This window comes from Chelonoidis abingdonii, chromosome 2 (assembly GCF_003597395.2).
Source record: "Chelonoidis abingdonii isolate Lonesome George chromosome 2, CheloAbing_2.0, whole genome shotgun sequence".
NCBI lineage: Eukaryota > Metazoa > Chordata > Testudines > Testudinidae > Chelonoidis > Chelonoidis abingdonii.
In genome coordinates, this window is record NC_133770.1 from 206,774,337 (window position 1) to 206,787,083 (window position 12,747).

A 12,747-nucleotide genomic window follows, 5' to 3' on the forward strand; every position below is an offset into this window, starting at 1 on the left:
TAATTTAATGGTGCTTGAGTTCTTTGGAAACATGTCCACAAGTTAGCATTAATACTTTTTTTTTTTCTTCAATGTATATCATTTGTGAAAGTTATCTTAAACTCTGTGTTAAATTCAACTATACATGTGGCTAATAAATGGATGCTGTATATCCTTGAAAAGACAGTTTTAGTTAACATATTTTAGCTTAATGATAGTTACCATTTATCTCCTTATTCAGGATGAAGAGAAAAGCTGTCATAATGCATCTGTATCCCCCACCCCATGTAGAATCTGTGATCCCGCATATCTTATTTTTGTCACTTGTCTCAGTGGGCAAGTATTTACTTATCTTTTTTTAATTTAGGTAAAATGTGCACAGTACTGGCCAACAGAAGAAGAGGAAGTCATGATGTTCAAGGAAACGGGATTTTGTGTGAGGCTAGTATCAGAGGATATAAAATCATATTATACAGTACACCTACTACAATTAGAAAACATCAGTGTAAGCATTTTTCTCCATACATGTGTACATCATATTCATAGGATTAAATATGTAATAAGTATTGTTGGAAATATGTGTAGCTAACTACCATTTCATGCTTAAACTAATTTTTGCATAAAAGGTTCTAACATTTATTTTGCTTTTAATATGTGCAAAAGACACAATCATACAAGTCTATGAATTAGTATGTGTGTGTAAATTAATAGGCCACTATTCAAAGTGCTAAGATCTTGAATCTTTTTAACTTTTCTAAATTGGAAAACAAAGTATCCCAACACCATGTTTAATTTTAATTGGCAATGGCAGAGTAGTGGGGTTTTTAAGATTATAATTGTAACCTAGTTTGGTCAGTGGCATTGTGGGAGAGAAGCTGGCAGTATAGTCTATTTCTTCAGTGTCTTCGTTCTGCAAAATGTTTGCTTTTTTGGATATTGTTTGAATCTCTAATGCCATTAAAGAAGCTTTGACACAAGATATTTAGAAAGAAAGTGAATCTGAAACCTCCTCCATGAGCTTCTTCACATCAACATACTACAACTGGTCATAAAAGTGAGACAAAATAGAACTTTACACAGCTGTGTCCTTGTGACTTAGGTTCTCCCCACTCAGCTGTTCCCTTTTGGTTTTTTTCATATTAGTGGGAGAGGTGAAGAAGGGAGGAATGGTGCCTAAAAGGCTGGGGTTGAGAAAACAAAGCCCGCCAGTGCTTTTGTCAACTTGGGGCAGCAGTCTTCCCGAATACTACACAGTTATTTTGGGGCTTTTTTGTCTTTAGGGGCCTGGAATAGACAGTCCTCGTCTCTCTCTCTCCCCACTCCCAAGAGTTACTCCAGCTCTAATGCTTGCAGTAACTCCCATGAAGTATTTGGACTTGGGCTGATATTGTCCTAAGGTTCAGATAGCATGGAGTGCAGAAGTTATCAATTGCATAAGCTCTCCTATACCCCCAGTTTGCTTCACACTTCACTGTTGCTCATCATTTAAAGCTTTGGGTTTTTTAGTCCTCTGAAGCAGGCCCATATGTGCTCTAGATGGAGCCTTATATGTGAAGTTGGCTCATTTCAGAAGAGTGGAATAAGGTAATAAGGGACTGTTATTTAAATGCACTGGTCCTCTTATAAGCCTCCAGTGTATAAAATAACATTTTTAACAGAAATCGTGTGAACGTTTTACGAAACAGTACTTAATTCACAAAAGAATTACATCTAACTGTTGAAATTATTACTTTCCCTCTCTAACCATCAAGCTTTTACATAGTGGCTATTAACCACTGATTGTATTTGATTTTACTTGTGATAAGTGTGCTATAAAAATTCTCAAGAATTCAGTATTCCAGTTTAGTCCTAAATGCGTGACGCTCACCTGGATCTTTTGTAGCTTATTCTAAATTTTATGCAGTTAGTTGATTGATAACATACCAAGTACATTTATTGAGAAATGTGTAAACTTTAGATCTGGAGCAAAAGAAGATCAAGAATACATCTTTATCTGAAGAGCTAATATACCTTGACGTTTCCATAAGATCTGGGAAAACTAGGATTACTGAACTTGTAAAATCTTTTCAGACTCTTCAACAGTACATTGCTTATGGTGCAACAGCAAATCTCTGCAGTGTATCACCAAAATATGAGTGAAGAATTCTAAAAAGAGGGATATTTTACAGCAGGGGTCCCCAGTGCGGTGCCCGCAGGCGCCATGGCGCCCGCGGGGGCATCTAAATGCGCCCACGTCCTGGCTGGCGATGGAGCATCTGCTGAAATGCCACCAAATTTCAGCGGCGTTTTGGCGGCAACGCCTCTCAATGACGTCTCTTGTTGGCGGCAAGTGGCGTCATCGAGAGGCGTTGCCGCCGAAATGCCACAGAAATTCAACAGCATTTCAGCGGATGCTCTGCTGCCATGGTCCTTCGTCTGGTGCCCGCCAGATGAAAATGTTGGGGACCACTATTTTACAGTGTTACTGAAAAAATTAAAACTTCTGGATATACTTGTTTTTTTTGGTTGAAAAGTGATTATCAGAAATGCATTTATCTGCAAAGTAGTATAAGGCATGGTATTTGACACCTTAATTGGTTTCTGTTCTGTTTCATGCAAATGTTTATAGTTGCCTTTGTGGTCAGTGTCATAGAGTATATGATTTTTGGAGAAGGGGAAGAGTGTTTGGAAAGATCCCAATGAAGAGTTAAATAAAATAATGCACCATGCATTGCAGATAATGTTACGCAATTTCCTCATTTTTTTGCTTACGCATGCTCCTTTTCAGACTATGCAAATCTGATTCTTCCTTTTCACAAGGACTTCACTAGTGTGTCCTCCATTCTCCTCTCCCGTTTTTCTTAATTTATAGATAAGGTTCCATGTTTGTCAGGGAGGTCGTGGATTTCTGCAGCAGCTGGTGTGACTTATCCCGTGGCTGCCTGAGCAGCTGGCCCGGGACAGCGGCATTTGGAGCAGCTGTGCAGCCAGCCACTCGCATGGCCCCAGAGCCAGCTGCGCTGACTGCCATTCTGGCGGCCCCGGGCAGCAGCCGATGCACCAGGCCCCAGGGATCCCATCTGAGCAGCAGTTCTGGGGTGGCAGGAGCAGCCACATTTCAGGGGCTTTTGGCAGTGATCTCAGGGTGGCCAGAGCAGTAGCTGGTCCCAGGCAGTCCCCTCCTCCCCCCCACAGCCAGAGCAGTCGCTGGCACCCATAGTTTCCCTTCTCTCCCCCAATCCCCGCCAGTGGCTGGAACGGCAGCAGGCCCCCTTCTCTCCCCCTACCCCCAGCTGGTGCCTCTCAGGCCTCTTCCCCCACTCCCCCCCTCAGCTGGTGCCATGCATCCAGTTCCTCGCTGCTCCCCTTGCCCCTCCGCTCCCCCGATTCAGTCAGGGGTATTTACGGTATAGGTCATGGAGAGGTCACAGGACATGATTTTTGTTTTTGTTTTTTTTTGCCAGGGACCTGTCTGTGACTTTTACTAAAAATACCCATGATTAAATCTTAGTCTTAGTTCTAGATAGTGCTTGTACTACCATCTCTACTAAAGTTGACTGATGCATTCCATTATAAGATCCTGTTTCCAGTTGCTTATAACTTAGCCAAAACTTAACTGTCTGAGCTGAAATTTTCCACACTGGCTGTCGTCTGCCTCAGGCTGAATTGTTTTGAAAATGTTAGCAAAAACAGTTCAGCTGTTTCCAAGAATTAAATTAAATTATGGGGAAATGTTCATAAATGTTTCATTGAGAAGCTCTAGCACCTCCATACTTCGAAGAAAAGGCTTGAAACATTGTGGGGTGGCATTTGTCACAGACATTGATCCTTCATTGATCCTGTGAAAAGCCACCCAAATTTGGCCAAGTTACAAGTCTTTGAGAAATTTATTTGCATGTGCAAAGCAGAGATGTGTTAGAGCACTTTTGGAAGTGGTGTGCCGAGTCTTCATTTATTCACTCTAATTTAAGGTTTTGCGTGCCAGTAATACATTTTAATGTTTTTAGAAGGTCTCTTTCTTTAAGTCTATAATATATAACTAAACTATTGTTGTATGTAAAGTAAATATGGTTTTTAAAATGTGTAAGAAGCTTCATTTAAAATTAAATTTAAAATGCAGAACCCCCCGGACCGGTGGCCAGGACCCGGGCAGTGTGAGTGCCACTGAAAATCAGCTGGCGTGCTGCCTTTGGCACATGTGCCATAGGTTGTCTACCCCGTGTTAGAGTGACAGCTAAATTCGTAAGAGTCCATCTGCACTGAATATGCTCTTGCAACTGTTCTTCCTGGCTGCTGTAGACAGTTATGACACTGGGCAACAGAACTGAGAACAAGAAGACTCTCCTGTGTTCTCCCTACTTGCACCCAGGCAGTGTGGAAAATGGTACAGCCTGACTCAAGTGCAGAGGATACAAATGCTGAGGATGATTTTTTCAAAATGCAAAAATGAGGCACATGCAGGAATCCTGTCTCTCTGTGCCCCATCCTTGCTCCTGTTTCCCCTGAGGCCTGCCCAAGCCAGAAGCCAGAGCTGGGCAGTGGTAAGAGCTGCCCAAGGAGCCTGGGCTGCTCTGGGGATCCCTAAACCCTCCACTTGCCCTGGGCCAGGGACATGAGCTCCCCAAGAGCAGCCCATGGCCCCACACATCCCCAGGCATGCTGTCCAGGGCAGCTGGAGGGTCAGGCTCCCCCCAGTGGCCTAGGCTCTGTGGGCTGCTCTTACTACTGCCCTGCTTTGACTTCTGGCCTGGCCAGGGGCAGGGTCTTGGGGGGGGGGGGAGGAGTAGGAGTAGGGGGCAGAGCTTCATGATGGCTGAGGGGGAGAAGTGGGGGCTAAGGCCCACCTCAGCCCCCCCCCCGGAAGAGGCTGATGCTGGGAATCTAGGACAAATCCTGCCCTGGAGTCATTCAGCCTGGGACCAGGACTCGAAATTAATTAATGGAGATATCCTATCTCCTAGAACTGGAAGGGACCTTGAAAGGTCATCAAGTCCAGCCCCCTGCCTCCACTAGCAGGACCAAGTACTGATTTTTGCCTCAGATCCTGAGGTGGCCCCCTCAAGGATTGAACTCACAACCCTTGGTTTAGCAGGCCAATGCTCAAACCACTGAGCTATCCCTCCCCCCATTTTGGGATTGTCCTGCCCAATTAGGGACAAGTGGTCACCCTAGATCAATGGTTTTCAGATTGCAGGTCGCAACTCAGTATTGGGTCGTGGCGGCTCTGGTCAGCACCGCCAATCAGGCTGTTAAAAGTCCCATCGGCAGTGCTCCCCAGTTCTGAAGGCAGCGTCGCTGCCAGAAGCAGTGCAGGAGTAAGGGTAGCAGTACTGCAGCCTCCCCTACAATAACCTTGCAACCCACTCGCCCCTCCCCTCCCACACACCCCCACAACTCCTTTTTGGGTCAGGACCCCTACAACTACAACACCATGAAATTTCAAATTTAAGTAGCTGAAAACATGAATTTTATGATTGTTTAATTCCTATGACTGAAATTCACCAAAATGGATTGTGAATTTGGCAGGACCCTAGGTATAAGGCCAGAGCATGGTATCCACTGGAAGGGAGATAAGGCTAGATCCCTGGTGGTTAGATTTATGGAGCCATAAAAGCAGCCCTTTTTATTTAGTATTCTTTAAGCAGTACAAGGAAAAGAGTACATGTCTTCAAAGCAGTCCATGAGTGTGATGTTACCTGCTTGTGCACATAAAGAGAAAGTAGAGATGGAATTTCTACAATACTGCTGGTGGGGGCGGGCAATTGACATGGCATATTAACCATCGGTTGCTTAAAAATATATTTTACTAGTATACTGATGTCCTGTAGCACTCTTTCAAGAAAGCATCTGAGGAATGAGTATTTACAAGTAACTCAGGACTTAAGAGAAGGTCTTTGTTTTGATGCACTTATCTTTGTGTAACTTTTCTCTGTAGTTTCTTGGTCTCTTCTCTGCAGTTTCTTTCCTCTTGGTAAAGCTAGGAAGGCTTTTCACTGAAATGCTATTTAACAAAGACTTTGAAAAAAAGGTAACATGATTATTCTCTCCACCTCAAATAGAGACTTAAAAAATATTTAAACCCCGAAGGAAACTTCTTTAAACCCTTCTGTACTATTGTGTATGTAATAGAATCATGGGACTGAAAGGGAACTTGAGAGGTCATCTAGTCCAGTCCCCTGCCTCATGGCAGGACTAAGTTGTTAAATAGGTGTTTGTCTAACCTGCTCTTAAATCTCCAATGATGGAGATTCCACAACCTCCCTAGACAATTTACTCCAGTGCTTAACCACCCTGACAGGTAAGAAGTTTTTCCTAATGTCCAACCTAAACCTTCCTTGCTGCAATTTAAGCCCATTGCTTCTTGTCCTGTCCTTGGAGGGTAAGAAGAACATTTCGTCTCGCTCCTCCTTGTGACAACCTTTTACGTACTTGAAAACTGTTATCATGTCCCACCTCAGTCTTCTCTTTTCCAGACTAAACAAATCCAGTTTTTTCGATCTTCCCTCATAGGTCATTTTCTAGACCTTGAATCATTTTTGTTGCTCTTCTGTGGATTTTCTCCAGTATGTCCACATCCTTCCTGAAATGTGGTGCCAAGAACTGTACACAATACTCCAGTTGAAGCCTAATCAGTGCAGAGTAGAGCAGAAGAATACCTCTCGTGTCTTGTTTACAACACTCCTGCTAATACATCCCAAAATGGTGTTGGCTGTCACAAAAAAAGCGTTACACTGTTGACTGGTATTTAGCTTGTAGTCCATGGTGACCCCAAGATCCCTTTCTGCGGTACTCCTTCCTAGGCAGTCATTTCCCATTTTGTGTGCGTGCAACTGATTGTTCCTTCCTAAGTGGAGTACTTTGCATTTGTCCTTATTGAATTTCATCCTATTTACTTCAGACCATTTCTCCAGTTTGTCCAGATCATTTTGAGTTTTAATCCTATCCTCCAAAGCACTTGCAACCCCTCCCAGCTTGGTAGCGCGTCCTCAAACTTTATAAGTGTACTCTCTATGCCATTATCTAAATCACTGATGAAGATACTGAACAGAACCGGACCCAGAACTGATCCTTGCGGTACCTCATTCATTATGTCCTTCCAGCGTGACTGAACTGTTGATAACTAGTCTCTGGGAACGGTTTTCCAACCGGTTTTGCACCCACCTTATAATAGCTCCATCTAGGTTGCCTTTCCTTAGTTTATTTGTTAGAAGGGCATGTGAGACAATATCAAAAGCCTTACTAAAGTCAAGATATAGGATGTCTGCTGCTTCCTCCCTGTCTACAAGGCTACCCTGTCAGAGAAAGCTATCAGTTTGGTTTGACATAATTTGCTCTTGACAAATCCATGCTGACTGTTACTTACCACCTAATTATCTTCTAGATAGTTGCAAATTGATTGCTTATTTATTTGCTCCATTATCTTTCAGGGTCAAGAAGTTAAGCTGACTGGTCTGGGTTGTCCTTATTTCCCTTTTTATAGATTGGCACTATATTTGCCCTTTTCCAGTCCCCTGGAATTTCTCCCATCTTCCATGACTTTCCAAAGATAATAGCTAATGGGCCAGATATCCCCTCAGTCAGCTCCTTGAGTATTCATCAGGCCTGGTGACTTACAGACATCTAATTTGTCTAAGTCATTCTTAACTTATTCTTTCTCTATTTTAGTCTCTTTTTGATTCTATCTCATTTTCACTGGTATTCGCTATGTTAGATTTCCAATCACCATCAACCTTTGTGTTGAAAACCAAAACAAAAGTCATTAAGCACCTCTGCTATTTCCACATTTTCTATCCCCCCTCGTCCTCCTCTGAATAATGGGCCTATCTATCTTTGGTCTTCCTCTTGCTTCTAATGTATTTGTAGAATGTTTTTTCTTGTTACCCTTTATGTCTCTAGCTAGCTTGATCTCGTTTTGTGCCTTGGCCTTTCTGATTTTGTCCCTACAAACTTGTGTTGTTTGTTTATATTCATCCTTTGTAATTTGACCTAGCTTCCACTTTGTGTAGGCCTCTTTTTTGTTTTGTTTTGTTTTTTTTGTTTGTTTTTTTTTGTTTTTTTAGATGATTGAAGATCTACTGGTTAAGCCAGGTTGGTCTCTTGCCATACTTCCTATTTTTCCTACGTGGTGGGATAATTTGCTCATGTGGCTTTTAATGTCTCTCTAAAAAATTGCCAACTGTCTTCAATTGTTTTTCCCCTTAGACTTGCGTCCCATGGGATCTTACCTACCAACTCCCTGAGTTTGCTGAAGTCTGCCTCCTTGAAATCCATTCTTTATTTTGCTGTCCTCCCTCCTACCATTCCTTAGAATCATGAGGACGAATTGAAGAGATGAGTTTAAACCTTGTGTGTAAATATATTGGCTGGCTGATTGCATGATGAACTGTTTTTTGTTTGTTGGTTTTATGAATTGTAGAGTAGAGATGTACCTCTTAATCAGATAGAAAACTTACAGGATTGGCAGTATTTCTGTGCAGTCATCTGTTGACGCTGATGAGGAATCTTAAACTCTCTGCAGATTAGAAACTGGATTATAAAATACAGTGTTTTCCTTGACTAGATCTCTGCCCTCCCATACATAGTAACGTATAACACAAGATGATTGTGAACAGGTTAGGTGAGAACAAGTGTGCATCTTACATAGTCTTGAAGTTTGGGGTTGGAAAGTGATGAGGACTGTATTTGAGCCAGTTTTGCCTTGCATGAAACTGTTGTGACAAAGAGAGGTCATTCAACAGGTTGTACAGTCAAGCTATCTAGAGGAAGTATTTAAAAACTGAGCCAGAGTCAAAAGGATCCTGGATCACTTACCACTCTAAGGAGAATTTTTGGATGAACTATAAATCCACTTTACCTTTGGGGATTTTGGAGGATAGCTCAGCACAATCTATATAACCTCAGAATAGAAACTGGAGCATTAATGTTGCTCTGATGGACTGTTAAAATCATATAAAGATTAAGAACTGGGCGAAGAGGAAGCTTAATACCTCACCCAGATTTTGGCGGCATGCACAGAAGCAAACAATAATAGCCAGGGCATAGCCTCATTTGATAAGCTGTTACCTGAAGCTAAGGGATATACCCTGATTCTAGGAAAGAGGTTGGTAGAAATGAAAAGACTAGAAGACAACAACTAGGTCTCACAGCTGATGTGGAATGCTACACCAGCATACTAATAAGAGGTAATAATTAAACTCAAAATGTGTTATCTTTTCTCCAAGTATCCAGTGGTTACCCTCAAATGTTTTCCTGGGTAGCTAAAACAATTTCTAATTGTGAAATAGAAATGTGCAAATGTCTTGTTTTGAGTGACTCTTGTCAATTTGTGTGTGGGTGTGTATGTATAATATAAAAATAAGAAATCAACAGGAAAAACAATTGCTTTGCTTCTCCTTGGACATCGTGTAAATACAAAATACTGGGGATAATTCACCGGTAAAAGTGCTTGCTTTAAAAAAAAAAAATAAGTACAACCAGTATTAAGCCTTTGCCTTAGACAAATATGGATAAAGAAAATCTCACTATATTCCTATAAAAGGAAAACCTATTTCAGGTTTCAAAAATGTAGTCCTATGTGGCAGATATTTACTTAATGCAAACTTTGATTGTTTGCCTCAAAAAGGGCTTCTTGTGAAGGAATCTAAGTCCTCTAACCTGCAGTTTTGTTGCTCACTGGTGATTTAAGTGGGGGTATTGGATTATAGTTCTGCTCTGAAAAGTGGCAGTATAAAAATGGCACCTTACTCAGTAGATATACTCGGTGTGTGCTGAAAATCAAATCTGTTTGAACAAAGACTAATTTTTACTACTCTGTATTCCTTTTGGTACAGCAAAGCCAATACAAGTTCGGGAGAAGGAGCTGGAGCTTGTGTTGGCTTTGCTGTACCGATAGAATAAATAGAAAATTCCTAACTTGTGCATCAAGAGAATATATGTGAATGTATAAATTGTTTAGTAACAAATTACAAAGAATCAGATTCTGTTGTCCCCTTCAATGTGTATTACAAGATGATTGAGTTGCACTTCTATAGTACTTTGCATGCTGAATGTACACATTCTTCTGCAGAACTTGAGAGTGCTCAGAACCTTGCTGCATTTGGCCCTCAATGAGGGGAAAAGCAAAAGCTGTAACTGTGGAAGAACTTGTTTCCAGAACAAATGTTGTTGTGACACAATAAACATGAACTGAATAATGTTGTTTCAAGTCACTTTGAGTAAATCTGCACTTCATAAAAACTTGCAATGGACTGACCAGGAGAGGAGCTCTCTAGTATCCTGCAAAATGGAAACTATTTATTTTGTCATTGACCTAAAGAAAAATACTTCAGCTTTAATGGAATCTTATTAAATCTTTTTAACTATTCACTTTATGTATAGAGCTCTAGCTGTCGTTGTAAGAAAACAGAGAAATAAGATGGTAAGATTGGGGAAGTTTAGAGAGAAGTATTGGAAAAACGGATGCCTGGTACTGAGATTGATTTCTTGAGATTCCAAAATCCTAAATATCCATAACTAAACCACCTCAAAGTAAACAAACCCTGTAGCTTGAACAGCTGGGTCTTAGTGAGTCTAGTGGACATGTGGTCAGAGCTGGTTCCTGAAGCTCTCTGGGGTTAATGCAGTTGGGAGGTGTTGGCATAGAGCATTTCCAAGGAAGGAGGAAAACGTTGCATAATCCCAATAGCCTTTCCATCCAGTTATATATGGAACAAGGTTGACTGTTTCCACCAGAAGTGATGTCTAGGGTTTTCTGACATATGGACCTCTTTAAACCCTGCCTACAGTAGGACTTTCTCATAAAATTTCCCACTGTTGCCACCGTCAGTGGCAGTGCTAGTGTAGACAAGGTTCCAGCAGCTACTGGCAATGTAAGCACAGTGTTGCCCACCTCTGCTCAGAGCAGGGATAAACAACATGCAGCTTAAAATGTTGGCAGTCTGCTGGAGTCAGCCCCGTCCATACTAGTGCTCTCACTGTTGGCATCAGTTGAGCTGCACTAGTAGTAGTTAGAGGGAAATTTTAGGGGGAAAGTACTAATGTTAGAATTTTAGTAATGTTAAGGTGTGGGGGAATGGGATCCCAGTAGATATCTTACTATGGCTTTTAAAATGAAAAACAAAATATAACTGAGGTGTCGGTCACAAATAGCGACCTGGTGCTTGAAGAAGTGTTATAGTGCCAAATTTTTATTGGGAACAGTCTAAGGGTGCAAATTTTAAGCAAGCAGTTTGTGTCAACCTGACCACGAGGTTTAAAATATTGAGTATCTCTTGGCCTAGACTAATGGACGTGTCTCAAAAAAATAATTATCCAAAAGCAGAGGTACCCTTTTTGTTCATTTTTTTTTTGTAATATTTTTCATTTTTAGAGTGGTGAGTCCAGGATGATATCTCATTATCATTATACTACGTGGCCAGATTTTGGAGTCCCTGAGTCCCCAGCTTCATTCCTCAACTTCTTGTTTAAAGTCAGAGAATCTGGTTCGCTGAGTCCTGAACATGGACCTGCTGTAATTCACTGTAGTGCAGGGATAGGACGCTCTGGCACGTTTTCGTTAGTAGATACTTGTCTTGTCCTGGTAAGTGTTTCTGTGGTGGCTTTTGGGTTATATTTGTGCTTTTTGATGATATTCCTTAAAAATCAGGTGTCTAAATAAGCCACACATTTGTGAAGGTAAATGAAGACCCTGTGGAAGCTACTTCGTTTCTCTAACACTTACTCTGATGGCTTAAATAAATGTATGAAAATTTTATATTTTTCCACAAATGTGAGATAAGTAGAAGTTCTTCAGAATATAGACCTGTTTTCAAACTGGTGATCTTAATGTCTTAGTCTTTATAGACTTTATTTTCAGAGATTTGTAACTTTGCCGTTAGCTCTTCACTGTTACCTGAAACTTGTTTTGATCAAAGTCTGCTTTCCCATTTTACAAAACTTGAAGGAAACAGCATTATAGATAGAAAAATGGTGCAACAGAATGAAGCTTGTTGAGTTTTTTTGGTACTTCTAGTATTCCTGTAACTTAAAAAAAGATAATTAAATCTGAAGGGTTTATATAAAGCTAAACACTCTGAGAGAAAAGCCACTACAGCTATTGCAAAACATTGTCTATCAGATTAGTGTTCCTGATTCTTTTGGGAGGAAATTACTTTTAATAGGACATACTCATTAGTTCAATTACTGGACATATAGCAAGTAATACATACTGCACTGTTGTTCAAAGTATGTTTATAATGGTATTAGCTGGTATGTGTTATGCCCCAAATTTGCAAATGGTTTGGTCCACTCATTCTTCTGCCCCCGTTAGCCCATCATCCTATTGACTGTCTGTGTCTTTTCAACTAAGCACCAAATTGTTGTACTCTGAACTATGCCCCAATCCTGCAACTTAAACACATTCATGAGTAAAGTTAGGCACATGGAAGTGTATTAAGACTCAGGGCTTTAATTATTACTAGCATATGGGCGTTTGTGGTTTCAACTAACCTCCAGTTGTATTTTAACTTCTATATAACACAAAAAGGTGTCAGAGGGGTAGCTGTGTTAGTCTGGATCTGTAAAAGCAGCAAATAGTCCTGTGGCACCTTATAGACTAACAGACATTTTGGAGCATGAGCTTTCGTGGGTGAATACCCACTTCGTTGGACGCATGTAGTGGAAATTTCCAGGGGCGGGTGTGTATGTTATGTGATAACCCAGACTAGTAGGGTACAGGAGTCTGGTAGAGGACAAATATACTGGTCACTGGATGAGTAGTTTTCTGTTCCCTGAGTTACCAGAGCAGGGGCT

At 41.1% G+C, this 12,747-nt stretch overlaps 1 protein-coding gene across 4 annotated transcripts in view; it reads left to right on the forward strand.

Annotated features, from left to right (window-relative positions):
- PTPN2 (protein tyrosine phosphatase non-receptor type 2) overlaps positions 1 to 12,747 on the forward strand; it is a 56,108-nt gene that overhangs the window by 27,658 nt on the left and 15,703 nt on the right. For 3 of the 4 annotated variants that reach the window (XM_032789678.2, XM_032789668.2, XM_075062928.1), the window contains 2 exons: positions 347 to 484; positions 11,327 to 11,536. In XM_032789678.2, the coding sequence (XP_032645569.1) occupies positions 347 to 484; positions 11,327 to 11,536 (348 nt within the window). The remainder of the gene's footprint in view (positions 1 to 346; positions 485 to 11,326; positions 11,537 to 12,747) is intronic. The other variant, XM_032789686.2, reaches the window with a different exon arrangement.